At 46.8% G+C, this 18,510-nt stretch overlaps 1 protein-coding gene across 1 annotated transcript; it reads left to right on the top strand.

The window, feature by feature from the left end:
- Window positions 1-731: 731 nt before the first annotated feature.
- Window positions 732-18,233, top strand: spag5 (sperm associated antigen 5). The gene is made up of 25 exons (XM_088907034.1): window positions 732-788; window positions 1,831-1,935; window positions 2,335-4,373; window positions 4,693-4,900; window positions 5,858-5,977; window positions 6,224-6,316; window positions 7,407-7,541; window positions 8,247-8,366; window positions 8,556-8,648; window positions 9,591-9,725; window positions 10,462-10,555; window positions 11,046-11,193; window positions 11,554-11,604; window positions 12,003-12,177; window positions 12,666-12,799; window positions 13,207-13,375; window positions 13,603-13,741; window positions 13,952-14,029; window positions 14,136-14,262; window positions 14,839-14,971; window positions 15,297-15,377; window positions 16,675-16,824; window positions 17,402-17,476; window positions 17,611-17,691; window positions 18,143-18,233. Exons 1-25 carry the CDS (start codon window positions 732-734, stop codon window positions 18,212-18,214), a joined length of 4,812 nt encoding a protein of 1,603 aa, XP_088763160.1. The 3' UTR covers window positions 18,215-18,233.
- Window positions 18,234-18,510: the final 277 nt, after the last annotated feature.

Raw genomic sequence — 18,510 nt, 5'->3', positions numbered from 1 at the left:
ACCCTTCACATGCGCGTTCCCGCTAGGGCCTGCAAGGGCTCAGGGTGTCTATTTGATTTCCGATATCACGTGACCCCAAACGCCAACCCCGCCCCCCTTGCGTGCGCGTGCGCAAGGAGAGCACGCTTCGACGTGACGCAACTGGCCGACCGTCCAATGAGACGCAAGCGTGTAATGTTTGAAATTGTAGTTGAGCAGTTGAGAGAAATAGTTTTCTTTTAGGGCAGCGTGTTAATTTCTTATTATTTTTATTTATACGGCTAACAGAAGAACTCCAGAGCTCCTCCGAAAATAGCAGGCCCGGTACGATCTTTACTACGTGGCTTTAAGTCATTTATGAATTCATTTAGTATAATAAAGTAAATATACGTTCGCTGACATTTAGGCTGAGAAATCCTCTAGTGGCTCCGGGCAGGTAGTCACCGTAAATATTGTTGTTATAATCTTGTAATGTTAGTAAGTATTGTTGTAGACATTATAAAAAACGTAAAATCTGCTTTAAGCTACTTCGTGAATAATGTATGTTATTAAACTTTTGACTTTTGACTTTCTAAGTACCATGATTAGAGTCTTTATTAAAAAAAAAAACATCGCCCGAAGTACAGAAATGAAAATTATGTATTTATATGTATTTGATTTGCTTGCTGTAACGGACTGTTACTTGTCGACCGGACAAAATGAGTCGAACGACATCTTCACATTTCTTTCTAGGTAGAATAACAGCCACACAAATGACTACGAGGAGAAGGTCGTCGATGAATGTTGGAGTCGGAGAGGAAGGCTTTGGTGTAAGAAGGAAATGGGGCTTGTAGCTGCGCTTCGTTAAAAGGCGATTGGACTGTGAACCGACTGGAGTGACGGAATTTTAGTGTTGTGTCGTTTAGAAACCCATCTTAATCTTTCTGTCTCTAAAAGATAACAGTAGAAGCTCGGGGGGGCTCGTTTTGGGTTAGCAGTGTCCTAGGCCAGTGTGAACCCTTTATTTTCTCACAGGAGGCACTTAACTGCAGTATTTAGGTTTGTCTTGAATGGAACCAACCCAGTGTATAAAATCTTGCCTCCACTGCGCAGAGTTGTCAGACCTGAGCTGGAACGAATGCATTTCTAGAGGGTTTTGTCCTTTTAACAAAATGGAAGATGATGTACATTGTATAACTTCTGGTTTTTTAAGTAGTTGGACCATGCTGGGTGGCCTGGGGACCTTTTCAGTCTTCGTTCATGGCTTTATAGGAAAGAATAAGAGAGGAAAAAAGGTTTTGAAGGAAGAAAGACACTTTTTGACCCACACCAACACAGTCCGTGGCATGCCAGCAACTTTACCTGCTAAAATTCGTGTCGTCTTCTATTTGAGGAATGGCGTTGAAGCACAAGTTCAGGAAGTTTAAGATGCGGTATGAGCTCCTTGAAAAAGGAACGCTCCGTAAGGCTTTACATGGGAGGGTAACTGCTTGTGCTGAAGCAGAAGTAACTTTGCAGTGTGTGTCGTGACATTTGATGGGTTCGGTTAGCAAGGTGGGAAAAGAAGCCACCAGGTTTGGGAAAGCTGAACTAATCGCACGTCTCATGAGCCTTGTTCCTGGGTATGCAGGCATTTCATGTAGAATAAGGTGATTAGAAAATAGTGGTGCAAATATTTCAGTGTAATTTACCACATGAGCATTTTAATCCTTTAATCCATTGGCCATGTGTTAGATCAAGGATTGCATGTTGTCTGGTATTTGTATTACTTGGGGAAGCCTGGGAAACGTTCCGTTTCTGTGTACTTGTTTTTACCATTTTCTCCTGGCTAATTGTAATTGGCTAACCTTTTGACTCCCTGACACGCTCCAGCCTCAAGGCAAGTCAATGGAGAGGACCCCTTTAAAGAGCTTCCAGAATGGTCTCTGTGCCTCATCGTCCACACTCACACCCCTGTTCAGCAAACTCAAGATAAAGGTATTGTGTCACAGTTGGGCAGGGCACTCGGTTATCAATCGGACCTGTTTGGGGGGGGGGGGGGAATGAATATTTTATCCTGTCTTTTGTATTAAGACTTCCTTTTCATAATTGTGTGAAGGAATCTGGTATTTGTGGAATATGGATCTGCTAGGGTGTTAGAAGGGAATGAGAAATAAAGTAAGGAATTTCTTAGATTCTCCACCTGTTACTCCGAGTCCAGAATATGACTGAGCCATTATATCAATTTTATTTTTATTTAATAAAATGCATTGATTTCTCTATCACAAGGGAACTGGTATGTTTGTGTTACTGTGAATGTCTTCTGGAGAAGGTGGTTAAATATAGAAAAGCAAACTGTTGATGTTGATGGATTTCACCTTTTTTTTTTTTTTACAGGAGAATAAAAAGCACTTTAATTTGAACTCCATGCCTAGTTGCCCCGTTTCAAGAATCGATTTTAGTACCGAGGCTGCCAGGAAGGTCAGTGCTATTGAATCCCACCTGCAGCCTCTGGGAGAAATGGGAGAGTTCAAGGAGAACGCAGAGCCACTCAGAGTAACGGAAGATGATCAATGTTCCCTGGAGTACCGCTTCCCAGATTCCCTTCCCGGTCTGCCCCAGTCGGAGGCAGAAAGCACCCAGCCGCTGCCAGACCGCGGAACTGCGGACGAGACCTACGTTGTAGATGAGTCCCCAGTTGACGCCGTACCCGGTGTGATCACAGGGAGAGTCTGTGACCGTGACGGGGCGTCACAGGGCAATGTGACGGAACATCTCTCCGGTGACTCCCCACCAGTTCCAAAAGCGGAGTCTCCCAGTGAAATCAACAGCACTATGGATGCCGTCAGCTTGGAGTTCCTTGGAGCAGATGTAGAAATTTGGGACCTTCCTGAGGCTTTGGACGGGACAACTCCGGATTCTACTGTGGGACAAGCAAACGGAAGCACGTTCATCGTTCAAGCAAATGACCCAGAGGAACTACAGACCTTAAATGAAACGTCCCACCTGCATGGCACCACTGTCCGTGGAGAAGCGATCAGTGCTCCGGTGAGCCGTTTCGGCAGCAGCAGGGCGGCAGATGGCGATTCCCTTGATATTTCGATGAAGAACGTGAGCTTTTTAAGCGATAACCCTTATGTTGATGCAGCGCATGACTACTGCGTTGCACGAGCTCCTGTCATGCACAAGGCTGAGGGCTCTGAGATTAATCCAGCTGTTCTGTGTTTACTAGAACGCCAACCAGATACTTTGGAAAACATGCAGAGTGAAGAAGACGATGATGCCTCACCTACTGCTCTTCCAGACGTCCCAGTAGCACTAAGTTCCCCAATTCGAAACGCATTACCCATGCAGGAGCAAACTGACCAGTTTTCCAGCGCTGATACAGAAAGCAGTCCTTTTGCAGAAGATCTCTGTGTGAATGCACCAGGAACCGAACAGGCAGAGAGTTTAATGCCACTTGAATGCAGCCCTGTGGCTCCCAAGCAAAATTCTGCCTCTTTGGCTGAAGGTAGCGCAGTCCTGAGTGTGCCACAAAGCGAGTCCCAGGAAGAAGATTCGGGAATAGGGAACGTGCTGTCGTCGGAGGCAAGGAGCCTGCAGCTTGGAACTGAGGCTGAGGCAGAGCCGCCTTTTGAGGCAGACCCATCAGCCTCTCTTCCCCGTCCACCCCTGGAGGGGTCGATCTCTGAGTCGTTCCAAAACGTTCTGGCAACTCCGGTGGAAAGGGCCCCCGTGTTAAGCAGAAGCGTCAGCCTGCTCTTGAAGAGTTTGGTGAATTCTTCCGACAATCAAGCTGCCGGCTCGCCTGCCGTCAAAACGGGGCGCGCCTCTGATGGACGTGACCCCGATCCCAGGTCTCTTAGCCCAGCTGCTGACTCGGAGCACGACTTCTTCGGCAGTGGCAAGAGAAAGCTGGCGAGCCCTGGTGTTGGCAGTCTCAACAAGTTGTGGAGAGCAAGCCCTTACAGCCCTTTCCCTCAGCCGCAGCTGAACTCCACAGCCGCGAGCCTGGGAGTTAAGGAAGACTGGGATGTGAGCATATTATCGGGCTTAGAAGAGAAGCCCGAACTTGTCTCTTCAGTAAAAGTTAATGACGATCATCCTGTTAAAGCCTCTATGGTGGATAAGCCTGACAAAATGGGGGTGCACGCAGCAGAATCTCTCCCTGCAGGAGGGTGCAGTTTGTCCCGCACCAAGGCCAAGGCCCTGCAACAGCAGCTCCTGCAGATGGCAGAAATCCTGATGTTTCCTTTGCCGTCCGGCGCACAAGGTGCCCAGGCCTCCTCGTGCTCTGTGGAGCTGTGCCCTGTCGGCACCTGTACCACCCCTGTGCACCTGACTGAGCGAAGCGTCAACACGTCGGGGGTGTTTGAGAGGAAGAGGGAGATCTCGGTGGCAGAAATGGGAACCAACACGGATTCTCTGCTGTGGAAGTGAGTCACGCTTTCATTCCAGTTGTAAGCCTGCCGTTCACAGATCTTCTTCAGTGCTGGTTAAAACGTGACTCTGTCCTGCTTCAGGAGGACAATTCCCACTGCCTTTGAAGCTTTGATGGTCATATTTTTATATTTAAGATGTTTGGAGCTGCATGTTAAGGGCTCAATGGTATTCTCTTGCAGTGTTTTAATAACTGTAGTGTAATCTGTGTAGTCCTTTCCCACAGGAATATACAACAGGAATTCAGGCCTGTAAGGCGGAAAACTTTGAGAAGTGGGCGCGTGCCGTCTGGTGACGTGTGCATCCTTTTCACAGCCTCCCTGACCCCGAGAGCCTTCAAGCTCTCCCCCGGGCAGACCTGGAGACGCGACTGACCTCGGCCCTGATCGTGATGGAGGCCTTGTCGCAGCAGATAGCCAGCGCGAGGGCCCGCGGCCAGGAGGTGCGCCCGGGACCGGCCAGTCTGAGGGAGACGTTTGTGCAGACGGACCTCACTGAGCTCAGCCAAGTGGAGCACGACAAGGTGAGAGAGGCTTTCTCTTCACATTCCAGTAAGCGGTTTTACCCCCAGAAGCATCGTAAATATCTTGAATGTAACACTTGCATCCTCCTTCCATGATAACGTTCCTGTGCAGCATCATAGCTGTAATCCAGGTTGATTTTCATCTGTACAGTTGAGCAGGTCTTGATTGATCAACTTCATGCCAGTATGTAAATAGCACTTATGGTACAACCTGGCCAATTGTGCCAGGTTACCTTCTTCTTATTTTAATGAGGTGCCATGTCTTGTTTTTAATTTGTGTTTATATAAAGGGGATAAAATGCTCATTACCTGAATGGCTGCACCCCAGTATACATTTGAGAATGCATTCTAGAAAAGGGCACCTTGTAGCCCATCAACAGATAACCGATCAATTTTCTTTTAAGACAAAAGGGTCAGAGATGAGGTTTTGGAAATCATACTATGTGATTGTGTGACTGTTTCTAGCATTTAAGTACGTTTTATATGGTCACTGCACCAACTAAAGAAAATTGTTCTTAGAAATGTTCTGTTCGTGCAATAAAACAATATTAGCCTGTTAGTTTTTGTAGGTCTCTGCGGTATATTACTTTACTGTAGTAGAGATGCGGACTGGAGCTTGTTGTTCTTTAGGGGTATTTTTGCCAGATTATTGATTATCGCTTCACACAAAATATTTAACAATAAGAAATGCATGACACTTAACTGCCTGTGCACTGTAGGTTGCATGTTTTTGAATAAAGAGTGGTAAAACGCATTGTATTGGAGTTTTTGAGTGGAAGTAAAAACGCTGTCTGCGACGTGAAGTACTTCCAGGCGGCTGTGTGCCGAATGCTGCCTTATGACTTGAGTGCCTGAGTGGCGCGTTTGCAGGTCTTGGCATAGAATCGGTGGGCGCAGGTTCACCACATTGCGGGGGGCACCTGTAAATGCGTGCTGCTGTGCGGTGTTGGTCCGCAGGTGGAGCAGCAGTACCGAGAGCTGTACGTGGGGGCCGTGCAGCGCGTCCGGTCCCTGGAGCTGTCTCGGGAAGAGCTGCAGGCTCTCCTCCAGAGGCTGAAGGACGTCCGGGATGAAGTGGTGAGCAGCTCCTGCGCTTGGAGGAAAATGTTTTTTTATCCTCTTCATCAAGAAAACCGTCTTTTATTAAAACATTTTTCAGACCCATATAGAAAAGCGTGTTGTCTAATTTTGGTGCCTGTTAATTTGTCATGAAATTCCCCCCCCCCAATGCTAAAACATGCTGGTTAAAAAGCAGTGCAGTCTTTACCTTGATGCATGATGGCAGGAATGTCAGAGTCGTTTTTAATGATTTTGTGTTGACAGTTTTCCATAAGCACGGATACTGCAGCTGCCCTCACTATGGCTCAAGAAACATTTGACCTCAGCAAAGCAACTCAAGACGCCTCTGCCAAGCAGGTACGCCCGCTGTCCTCAGCCAAGATGGATAGGATAAGGGGGGCGATTTAAGGAATGTGGGTTTACCTACAACAGGCTGAGCACCACTGGGGTGGGCGGGTGTATGTGTTGTGAAAGACCTCAAGCTTTTGAAAACCCTTTTTTAATTGTTTAGCACCTGCAAACTTGCAAGCACAGCTCCTGGTGGAACATTCTTCCTGGGGAATCTGTCTGTGTGTCTGCTTCTTGATTTTGCTTAAGGTCCTAAAACACTTAGCAATTCCATATCTTAGTCGTGTGCATTTATAAGCACAGGGGCAGCAGGGTCAGTATTGCTGCCTCACAGCACTAGGGTCCTGGGGTCAATTCCAGATCTGTCTGGAGTTTGTATGACCTCTCCAGGTTTCTAGTTGGTTTCCTCCAGGTGCTCTGGGTTCCTCTCACAGCCCAAAGACATGCTGATAGGTTAATTGGCTTCTGGGCAGGTTGGCTGTGTCGCCTGTGTCTGTCTGCTTCCTTGCATCCATTGCCCTGCCCCCCTGATATGGAAGAAGCAGTTAGGTGGATGGAGTTATAAGTGCTAAGGGTGAAAAGAGCTAGAACTTACAGGAGTGGAACCATTTCATCTACAACTGAGTTGCACCACCATTCTGTGCATGCAGCCCACTGTACTGCAGATGAGGTGTGGAAGCGTGAGACGGCTTCACAGGTTGAGTTAAGTCCAATTGTACAAGTTTGGAGTGAAAATGACATGGCCACTCCCTGCTCTTTGGAAGAGTGCCTTGGGATCTTTAATGATTGAGCAGTCAGAACCTCAGTTTAACACATCTCATCCAAAGGACAGCATTAGTGTCCCTGAAAATTCAGAAATTCTAATTTAGAGGGAAGAGTGCCACCTACTGGTAGACCAGTGCAATTTGCAGCAGCAGAATGAAACCGATTCCAGATTTTTTTAAAAAAATCTACTTATGCCTGTGAATTACTCAGATTCTCCCACAAAAGAGGTCAATTTGGAATTTGGGTTTAAAAGTGGTCAGCAGAAAATGTAACAGTGGCCGAGCTGATGTTTCCTTGTTCCGGCGTTTCAGTCCAGAGGTTTGTGTTTGTGCAGATGTCTCGGATGAAAGGGCTGCATGGAAGGAGCATGGAGATGCTGAGGAAGATGAGGGAAAAGGTCGTGGAGAGCCAGCACCAGCGGGATGGCGCGAGGCAGCAGGAGGAGGAAGCCCTCAGGGCTAAGGAGGCGGTAAGCTTCTGCTTTTCTCCCATCGCTGCATCCAGACTCGGGGGCTCCCTGCCGGACAGCAGTAGCCCAGGGGTCCAGGGCAAAGGACATAAGACCCAGAAATGCTGATGTTAAAGAAACGCTTAAATGATGTAAAATAAGCTTACAAATACAGATCTAGGAATTCTTTCTGAAACAGCACACCTTGCACTACATAAAGTCAATTGCAAAAGTGTGAAAATCTTCCATCAGTACATACTGTAGAATAAAATGACAGAACTGCACAGCATAATTTCTTCAGTTGTCAGTTTTATAAATGCATGCACCTTTAGAATTCTCAGCCAGCTTACTTGTGGCTTTTTTTGTCTTTTAACAAGGGGTAGCCACACAGAGTGTCATCACATCACTTTGTCAGCCCTATACAATTTCTTGCATTAGGAATTCATCTTTTCGCATACCCCAGCTTGCTCTCCATGAGACACACAGATAGGGAGAGAGCCTGGGGTCAGAGCGCAGGGTCAGCCATTGTACAGCGCCCCTGGAGCAGTTGGGGTTAAGGGCCTTGCTCAGGGGCCCAACGGAGTAGGATTCCTCTGCCGGCCGTGGGATTTGAACCAGCAACCTTCCAGCCACAGGCGCAGATCCTGAGCCACAGAGCCACCGCACCGCCCTCGGTTGTAAGCGCGCGTTGTCTGACCCTGAACCCCTCTCTGCTTGTCTGTCCAGGCCCACGCTGCCGCCGAGACCCTGAGGTGCCACTCCGCCGCCCGGATCAGAGAGCTGGAGCAGAGCGTGGGCTCGCACCAGGAGCTCGTCGCCGCCCTCAGACTGGCCCGTCCAGAGCAGGTACCCCCAGCGTCCTCTGCCACAGCCTGCGTGCACCCAGCGACCCCCTGTTGGCAGTTCTGGGGTGGAGTTGGGTTTGAATCTTTTACCTGCTTGTGGTCCTGTTCTGTTCTGTTCTACCACTGCTTACATTAACACACTGGTGTTATTAATTTGTTAACGCCAGCCTCTGTTTTGGTTTTATTTGAGGATGCCCTCAATGAGGGAGTTGCAGAATCACTCCAGTCCTTTGAAGAGCTCTGTGAAGCAATGAAGTCCGATGGCCTGCAGATGAGAGAGCAGGTGAGTGGCAGGGTGGGTGATACAGCTCAGTGTTCATAAGAAAATGTGGGTTAACAGGAGCTTGCCTGTAGTCTGAAGAGAGGCTTGACATTGTCAGAATCCACTTCCAAATCCTGCCCGCTTTTCTCTGGTTTCTTTTGTGGTACTTTCTGATGAAGTAAACTTTCCTTTTAAGGATTTTGCATGCTGGTATCAGGTTCTCTCATAGTCTTCTCTGTTTGTGAGTGAAAAGGTTGTTTTTTTTTTCCAACCGGTCAGTGTAGGAAATTTCCTTCAGTCCCAGAATACTTCTGGTTGCTCTTCTCTGGACTGATTTCAGAGTGGCAGTATTTCAATAACATGGTGACGAAAATTTGACACAGTATTGTGAAAATGGATTTAACCATGGATTAGACTTGACTGAAATTCTTCACTTTTAGCTATATATTGGAGCATTTTGTTTGCCTTTTTAATTGTTTCTCCAAATTCTAAAGGCCTAACTGGCATTATAAGGACAGTATTACAAAGGGGGCAGAGGTATTTGCTTTGATCCTTATCAGCATTCTGAAATAAAAGCTGAAAGATCGATATTTTATCCAAGCTGTTCTCCGAGCTTGGACATGGTTCTATAAAGCGAATAGTAATTTTTATCTATTGGTTCATTTTTTTGGATAAAGACCAATATGATTTAAAGCACAGTATGGTCTTAACCTCATGTAGGTTGACGGTTATGGGTTGAAAGGTCCTTCACTTAGATTGCTGTATAAGCAGGCAAAAATATAAGTCATTGTCAGCAACAGCATCCAGTAACATGAGTATTGTATAGAAAGGGATTTTTAATTAAGTTGCTGCTATATTGCAAGATTTTGCATTACAATTTTCATATTGTCAAGAGAAGTAGTGCAATGTGGTCGAAAGTACAGAGCAGAAAAGTAGCTCTTGACGGTTGTTCTGTGTTTGTAGTGGACGCATGCTCGAGACCTGCTCAAGCGCACGTTCCCGGTGCTCTCGGCACTGCGCACGAAAACGGATTCTGCCCTGAGGGAGAGGGAGGACATGAGGCTGGACGTGGAGAGAGCGAACGAAGAGAGAACTCAGGTGGGGTCACGAAGGCGTGATCCACTGTCCACAGAGTGAATCTACCTGTGTGTTCAGGGTTATTTTGGTCCCATTTTTGTTTCATTAACGGTAGTCAGTGTAAATACCCTTCCTTTTGTCGCTGACCGAAAAGAAACTGAAATTGTAGGCCACGTGGTAATTAATAATAATAATAATTAATAATAATTGCTTACACTTATATAGCGCTTTTCTGGACACTCCACTCAAAGTGCTTTACAGGTAATGGGGATCCCCTCCACCACCACCAGTGTGCAGCCCCACCTGGATGATGCACCAGTACTCTCCCCACACACCAGCTCTCAGTGGGGAGGAGAGCAGAGTGATGAAGTCAGTTCAGAGATGGGGATTATTAGGAGGCCATGATTGGTAAGGGCCAATGGGAAATTTGGCCAGGACACCAGGGTAACACCCCTACTCTTTCCGAGAACCGCCCTGGGATTTTTAATGACCACAGAGAGTCAGGACCTCGGTTTTACGTCTCATCCGAAGGACGGCGCTTATTTACAGTATAGTGTCCCCGTCACATGGACCGCGGGGTGAGCGCCCCCTGCTGGCCCCACTAACACCTCTTCCAGCAGCAACCTTAGTTTTTCCCAGGAGTCTCCCATCCAGGTACTGACCAGGCTCACACCTGCTGAGCTCCAGTGGGCTGCCAGTTGTGAGTTGCAGGGTGACATGGCTGCTGGCTAATTGGTTTGCTGTCTTTGTTGTACAGATACAAGGAGAGCTGGCCCAGGCAGCCTTGAGCCTACAAGATGCAACGCAGGAGATTGGAGACCTGAGACTTAAAGCAACCATTATGAATTCAGGTAAGATCTGTTCCAGCCTACAGAGTTCTCATTGTAGTATCGCATTCAAATCAACCACCTGTTAATCCTCTCATGTTTTTAAACTGAGACCTCAGTCTTTTATACATTAAGTGGATCTCCTGGTACATTTAACATGTACATAGTTAACGTGACGCGTTTCTTTGTTGGTTTTTGTCTATTTTTATTTTGGGAATACGGAAGAGTAGTTGGAGGAGGGGATACTAGCAAATGCTCTATCTCCTGCATGATCTGTGGCCTAGAAATGTATTGATACCTGTCAAAGACTAAACAGTTTAAAAAAAAGAAAACTAGCGACTTGCCAGTAAGATTTGGAATATCAGTTCCGTTTATTTGTCATATGCACACGTGTAATTAAATGCTTATATTGCTATCAATGTTGAGATATTGAGCTGCTGTCTGCTGGCTGGAGGTTATTTTGTTCTGCTGTTTGCTTCCTTCACTGATGCCCCCCTGTCTGCCGGTGTTCCAGAGCTCACGGTTCTGACCGAGAGGCTGCGGGAGGCTGAGCAGGACCGGGCCCTGCTCCAGCAGGAGAATCAGGAGCTGTCCACCAGACTGTCCTCTTCCGAGTCCTGGCAGACCCAGCTGAGCCAGGCCCTCAGTGCAGAGACTGAACGGTGAGGGAGCTTTTTTTAAGATCCTAGCGCAGTCAAAATCCACTGCGTCTTGACACCCAAGGCAGAAGGCCCCTCGGTAGTTTTCATCAGTCCAGTTGATTGTCATGTGCACGAGTGCAATGAAATGCTTATTTGCATGTGTGCTCCAATACAAAGACATTAAGGTAACGCCAAAATGCATAAATACAGAAACAGCCGCAGCAACGAGAACAAGTTAAGTAACATGCACCTTAGAGATAAAATAAATAAAAACATCAGTGTATTAGTGTGGCCTTGAAAAGCAATATTGTGATTAACTGGGTGGCCGACATCATCACACAGCTTCACCTCCCAGACTGCTCACGCTTGCTTTGTTTTTAGGTTTCAGCTGTCAGTGGAACAAAACCAGCAGTCGTCTGAGTATATTCATAGGTGAGCAAAAGAAGTTACTGGAGTTCTTACACAGCAACAGCTTCTTATGTTCTGAGGTGTATGTTAGGATTGGTAAAGATCTAGTGCGTGTTCAGTTTTTTTTGGTTGGATTCCAGTACCTTAATCATCCATTGATGTTTATATTTTTGGAAATGTCCTTCTACCTTACTTCAAACATTATATCGGCTCTGCACAATTCAGATTTGACTGAGATAAAATGCTGGCACATAGTTTTCATTAGCAGCTAAGACTGTAGCTGTCTGTATTCCGTGTTCATTTGTTTGGTAAATGACTGCATTAGTCTTTTCCTTGATTTGAACATTTTAACAAATCGTCGAGCGTGAGGCTGAAAGTTAAAATCAGAGTATAGTAAAATTCTGTTTGTTTCCCTGGCCAAGACTGGAGTCCATGTTAGCAGAGACCCAGCGGCAGGTCGACGAGCTGATGTCGGCTGTGGAAGGCCGGGACGCCCAGCTGTCCAGCCTGCAGAAACAGCTGGACAGGCAGAGCTCCGAGCTCGAGCACCAGGACAAGCTGCAGGCACAGCTATCTGCCCTGAAGGAGATGAATGAGGTAGGACACTGAAGTGGCTTGGGTGGCTACCTTTTAATGTTTAGGTACACAAGAGATTTATAAGATCACTTTATTGGCCATATACAATTTCTTGCATTAGGAATTTGTCTTTTCACATACCCCAGCTTGCTCTCCATGAGACACAGTCGGGGAGAGAAGCTTGGGGTCAGAGCGCAGGGTCAGCCATTTATACGGCGCCCCTGGAGCAGCTGGGGTTAAGGGCCTTGCTCAGGGGCCCAATGGAGTAGGATTCCTCTGCCGGCCGCGGGATTTGAACCGGCAGCCTTCCAGCCACAGGCGCAGATCCTTTGCCACAGTGCCACCGCTCCGCCCCATCAAACGAGCAGATTTGATGTCGGTGTGACAGTTTTACATTCTGCTGGCAGTGTGAGCAGCTTTAAGGCTGCCGACAGCGATGGTAGTGAGAGCAGCCTCTTCACTGGGGTTCCTATGGGGGTCACTACATTTCCCCTCGTTGTTCCGCCCAGTTCCTTCAGGAAGAGAACACGCTGTCCAGGGAGCAGGTGGCGGAGAGCGAGACGATGGTCAAGTCTAACCTGCAGGCTCTGAGGCAGCGCAACCTCGAGTGTGAAGACCTGAGGCGGAGAGTGGCTGAAATGAGGTAGGGAAGTCTGCTCAGTTTCAGAAACGTCTGGATGCTTTCAGACCTTGTTGTATATGGTTGTTGTATATAATAACCTGGATGTTCTGTTTAAAGTGTACAGGACATTTTATATGATCTAAGCATTGTTTTTATTTTGACAGTTCTTTATATTTATGCTTGAAACAAAGGTTATTGCTACAGGGTTAAAGCAATAGAGAATTGAAGCAAGATGTACATTCATAACAATTTCATCCTAAGATTGTAACTAAAACCGAGGTCCTGACTCTCTGTGGTTATTAAGAATCCCAGAGCGTCTCTCGAAAAGAGTAGGGGTGTTACCCTGGCGTCCTGGCCAAGTTTCCCCCTGGCCTTTACCAGTCATGGCCTCCTAATAACCTCCATCTCTGAACTGGCCCCTCCCCCAGGGCTGAACAGGAGAGCCTGCAGGAGGAGGTGGACAGCACCAGGGCCCGGGCCCGCAGCATGCTGCTGAGCATGGGGGAGCAGCTGAGCCAGTCCTGCTCCGAGGCCAGCCTGCTGCACGACAGGCTGCAGGGCCTGGCTGACCAGCTGAAGGCTGCTCTCAGGAAACAGGTAAAGCATCCGAGAGCATTTAATCCATCGATGAACCGGCGTGAAGGTGGCATGTCTGGTGGTAGTGATGTTCACTGTGGCAGTCATCTACTTATTCCTTTGCAGCTAGCGTGCTGACGTGGATTCACGCGCTAACCTCTGATGTTAAACTTGTGGCGTTAATCGGTTGTCTGCTTCAGGACCGCCATGTTCCCGTTGAAAGTCATCTTGAACGTGTTTGTGTTTAGAAACCGGACACCCCTGGCACGCTGCCCGCACACAAGTCGGGCAACACTGCGGGCTCCTTCGTGGGCTCTGTGCTGGAGGCCGTCCACGATGACGACGACTCTCCTGGTGACGAGCGAGGCGATGGTGTGGCAGACCCAGGTACGAGACTGCTGGGGAGTCCCGCAGAGAAGGGCCTGTAAAGAAAAAAAAAACTCTTCAATATTCAGTGTTGAGCTTTCTCTTGTAAAAACAACGCAACAAAAATCAAGGCGAATCAGAGAACCGCAGTGCGCGATATAAGGACGCTGGAAGACGAGCACTTGGCCTAGCGGTCCGATTCTAATTCTGGTCACCATGTCGCCTCTACAGGTCTGGAAGCGATGCGCCAGGGTGCCTTAGAAGTTGGATGCGGAGCCTTTGTCCCCATTATTCCAAAGAAGGCCGAAGGTTCGAGATCTGTCCGGAATGAGTGGTTCTGAATGAACACCCCCTGTCGTGTTAATTTGCACCTGTCTAACGAGCCTCATTGTTCTCCGCCCCCCCCCCCCTGCAGAAGTGGAGGAGCGCGGGGTGCTGCAGGTGCTGTCGGGAGTGGGGGAGATGGTCTCGGAGCTGTTTTCCGTCGTCTCCCAGCTCCAGGCCCTGAAGGCCGCCGAGCAGGAGGAGATGCAGCAGACGATGTGAGCAGCTGGTGGGGATGATGGACTTGATCAATCACTGTAGGGCAAGAGTCGCCTGATCAATCACTGCAGGGAAAGAGCACCTGATCAATCACTGCAGGGAAAGAGCAACATTATCCTTGGGCAGAGGACAAAGAGTCAGTCACGAGCAGAACCACCAAAAATCATTTCTATCCAACTGTATTTTTTTTATATTTCTGTACAAAGTATGGGATTGGAATCTTTTTTTTAAAGTTATTAATTTTTGCTTGACAGTTTAAAAAATCACTTGAAGATCAGACCACCGAGCTCTTGTGTGACCTATTTAGTGTATTGGGAATCTCAGGAGGGAGTAATCTTAATAGATATGAAAATTGAAGACTTTTTTTTTCCCCTGTCGTTACTTTAATTCGCTAATTGCCTAATTCGCTGGAGAGTGAAGTCTGTAAATGGGATGGTGGGTCTCAGTAGATTTCAGACCCAAATTTCTGAACCTCGGATGAGGATGGTGTCTGCGAAACGCACACCTCTTCCTAGCGCCATTGTCGCCAGCGAATTGGCCCAGATCAGCGCATGAACTGCTTGATGTTGTTTCAGCACCAAGCTCCAGGATGAGAGAGAGGATCTTGAGCAGAAATACACCTCTGAGGTCTGTGACCTGAAAGACCAGATTGAACTCCTCCAGATTGAGGTGCAGAAGGCCAATTTGATTTTCCAGTACAAGGCTGAGGTGAGCTTTAAAAATACAATGTTTTCCTGTTGGCGTGAGACATGAACCGGCAGTCCAACAAAGGTCAAACCAAGTAGTCAAAGCAGTAATCGCAAGCAACAGGAGGCCATTTGAGCTAATTAATCCCAGAATCTTACCCAGCCCTTTACAAGAAGCCAGGATATCGGCTTCACAACACAGTTGTGGGAATTTGGAACAATACCTTTATGTACAGAAGTGCCTCCTGTTCTCAGTTTTAATTTTTAAAATGTCAAGTCTTAACATTGAACTTTGTTCTGTGGTTCGTATTTCATGGCAGCCCATTATTTCTGTCCCTCCCCCACAGAAGGAAAAAGAGACGAAGAAACTGTCTGAGGACCTGATGGAGTACAGACAACTCTATCAACAGCAGAAATCTGAGAATGCCGTAAGGACGTCTGCCCAATTCCCCCTAATTAATCCCCCCGTTCTTGAAGACTGTTCACTGAAATTCTTTCCAAAAAAGGCTGTGGGTAGCAGTCTTGTGGGTTAAATTTGCTGTCGAGTATGTTTCTCTCTGCCTGACGCTTGTCTCTAGCTCTCATAACATGGGGTTTTTTTTTTGGTCACCTGACATTTGTCCTTTATCGGTGGCGATGACCGTGATCAGTAGCTTTCTGTTTAGATAAAAGGCACAGATAGCTCTATTGCTAATGGATCGGAAGGCATTTAGAGACTTGGCTGTTTTGAAAGGCCCAAGAGGGGGGGAGGGAGGGAGAGAGAGCACTTGCGGTCTTGTCACATTAATTTACGCCACTGCAGTGACTCAGCAGGCAGTGCAGATGGGCCAGAGCTCGATCACTTGAGAGCTGGGTGGGCACAGTTCCACACCACTCCATCCAGGCCTGTGCATTTGCTCTTGGCACCTGTTCCTGCGGGTCTCGGTAATGGTTGGCTATTATTATTATAGAATTATGTGCAACAGAAGATAGGAGGCTGAGCGAAGCTCAAGAAAACATGCGCACTGAGCTGCTCAAGCTTTAAAAAAAATACTTAGGTTGATGAATCCAATGAATTCCTGCATACATTTTAAGACTAATAGGAATCATAGCAATTGTGTTGATGAATTATTTAAAGCTTTGTGGCGTACTTTCTACGGTCTGTTGCTTTCTTATTGATCTCCCCTCCCTGGCATGCGGTGAATTCTAATGATTGTTCCCACCCAATGACCTTTTTTTCCTGCCCTTGAAAGTACACGAGTTGATTTTTCCAAGAGCAGCTTGCCTGCACTGTTCCTTCATTTCCCAGCGTGAAAATCCTGCTCTTGACCTCAATAGCGTGTGACATTCTCTGTTAATCTTAGAATTGCTCTGAGACCTACGACAGATAGATAGTCTTTCCTCTGTGTATTACGGAGAGGTCCAAGCATTTGCTGACAGATTTAAGAACTTGCCTGTGGCATATTTTAACTAATTAATGCATTCTCTTAATGGAGAGATGACTTTTGGGAATAATCTTTTTTTTCTCATTCTTGTTAATATTCCCGTTCACTGGTACCAGGGGTTTTGTAAAATTTAAAAATTCTGGTAGGTATGAGAGGTTGGATAGGTGTTTTTTTTTTCCATGTTTGGGGGGGGGGGGGTGTTTTTTTATTCAGCAGTATATATAATGGGGGGGAGGTAGACTTAAATCTCTTTGGATAGATGCTGTTGGACATGTCCACAGTACCTTTGTGTGTGCCACAGTTCCTGCGCGAGGAGCAGATGCAGCTGGAGAGATCTCTGAAGACGCTCCAGGTGGAGGCCCAGGCGATGAAGGAGGAGTTATCCCACATTCAGCAGGGCCCAGGACAGGGGTCCTCCTCCCTGCAGGAGAAGATCTTGCTGCGCAAGGAGGCAAGGCTCAGAACGGCGGGGGCACTGCAAAAGAGACGTGGGCTCCGCCGCATTCGGAAACGCTCGGTTTCAAGATGGCGTTTGGCCTTCCTCCGCAGGATGGGGCCTGGGGCTTGCACCTCTGACGGCTACAGCTCAGCCTCGCCTGTTCATGTTCTTGCCTGCCACTTCAAAACCCGTCTCAATCGAAATTGGCACTGATGATCAAGGGCCCAGCTGGGGCAGAAACCAGCAGGTTCCAGGGCTTTTCGGAGACCAGAATTGAGCACCACTGCTATAGAGCGCCTGTGATGGGTTTAGCTTCAGGTCTTTCTGAGCTCTACTTTTCCATCATAGTGAGCAATTAGAAAATTCTGCATTCACCTGTCCAAATGTAGATGTTTGTCCAGCCCATTTTAGTTGCAGCATAGAAATCATGCGGAATCTTTGCCTTCATAGGGGTTGTTGCTTTAACACATCTAAATGTATTTGTTTCTTTAGAATTTTTCACATTTTTCTACTATTTGGTTACTTTTCTCCCTTTACCAGCATGGTTTTAACACAAGGGTGTTTTTTTTCTTAATACTCCTGCTTCTAGGTGGAATCCCTGAAGTGTAGGGTCATAGAGGTTGAGGAGAGCAAGAGAAAACTTCTTGAGAGAGCCAAGAGACACGTGAGTGTTCAAACAGGGTTTTCAATTTAATCTCAATGTTCACGTCTGCCGTCGATCCAGTCAGGTCATCTCCCGGCAGAGCTGCAGCATTCTGGGTGAGACGCCTCCTGAAATGAATTATTCATTCATTCCAGCAAACGGTATACGAAGAGAACCAGAGGAAGTCCTTGCAGGAGCTAAAGACGCTGGATGAGATGATTGAGACTGTGAGGAAGGTGGGTGAAAGCCGACCAACTGTGCTGCAGAAATTGGAGCCCTGTAATGGACTTGTCATTTAGATTGTAAATCCTAACAGGGACCAGCTCACATCTTTCTAGTTTGCAGAGCAATAAGTACTGTTTCAGGTGTGGACTCCCTGTTAGTTCATCTGCTCAAAACTGTCTAGCAGAAGTGAAAAGGGATTTTTTTTTTCCCCAAATCGTGAGAAAATGGTGCCATCCGACTGTCCCATCCTGTCTTGCCTGTTTTTTATTCATTACTGAAGATTTTCCATGTCTAATGGTCTGAAGTCCAAATAATGTTCTCTGCCCATCATAGGAGAAATTCTTATTTGCTGTATCTGGTTAAATAAAGGATTATATTAATGATTTCATTGTCATCTCTGAACTGGGGTGTCTGTAATATAGACTGAATATAATGGAGTATTGGATTTGTTTTTTCTTTCAGACCCTGGGCTCTGTTCCTGATCTTGTTGCTGTGTCTCAGGAGCTGCAGGCCCTGAGGGACTATCTTGGTTAGAGTGACATGGAGACTGTGGTTTGTAATTAATGTATATAATACTTGTCACGTTTGATAATAAAGTTACTTTTTCAAAGCAAAACTGCACTTTTTTTAATTAATCCTACTGATATAACAATACCAGAATTTGCTGTTGATATGAAGTAATCTTTGCAGCAGAACTCAGATTGTCAGAACTCTCCTTTCCTCATTGACTGATATTTCACCAGTTTTTCTTAATCTGTTCAGGGTTTTTTCTTTCATGTTTTAATTTAGTTGAACTAAATCACCTGTTTTTTGTTCTTAATCGTTTGCTA

This window comes from Atractosteus spatula, chromosome 27 (genome assembly GCF_055471065.1).
Source record: "Atractosteus spatula isolate fAtrSpa1 chromosome 27, fAtrSpa1.hap1, whole genome shotgun sequence".
NCBI lineage: Eukaryota > Metazoa > Chordata > Actinopteri > Semionotiformes > Lepisosteidae > Atractosteus > Atractosteus spatula.
The sequence above is the reverse complement of the archived record's forward strand: the minus strand, read 5'-3'. Positions and strand labels throughout refer to the sequence as shown.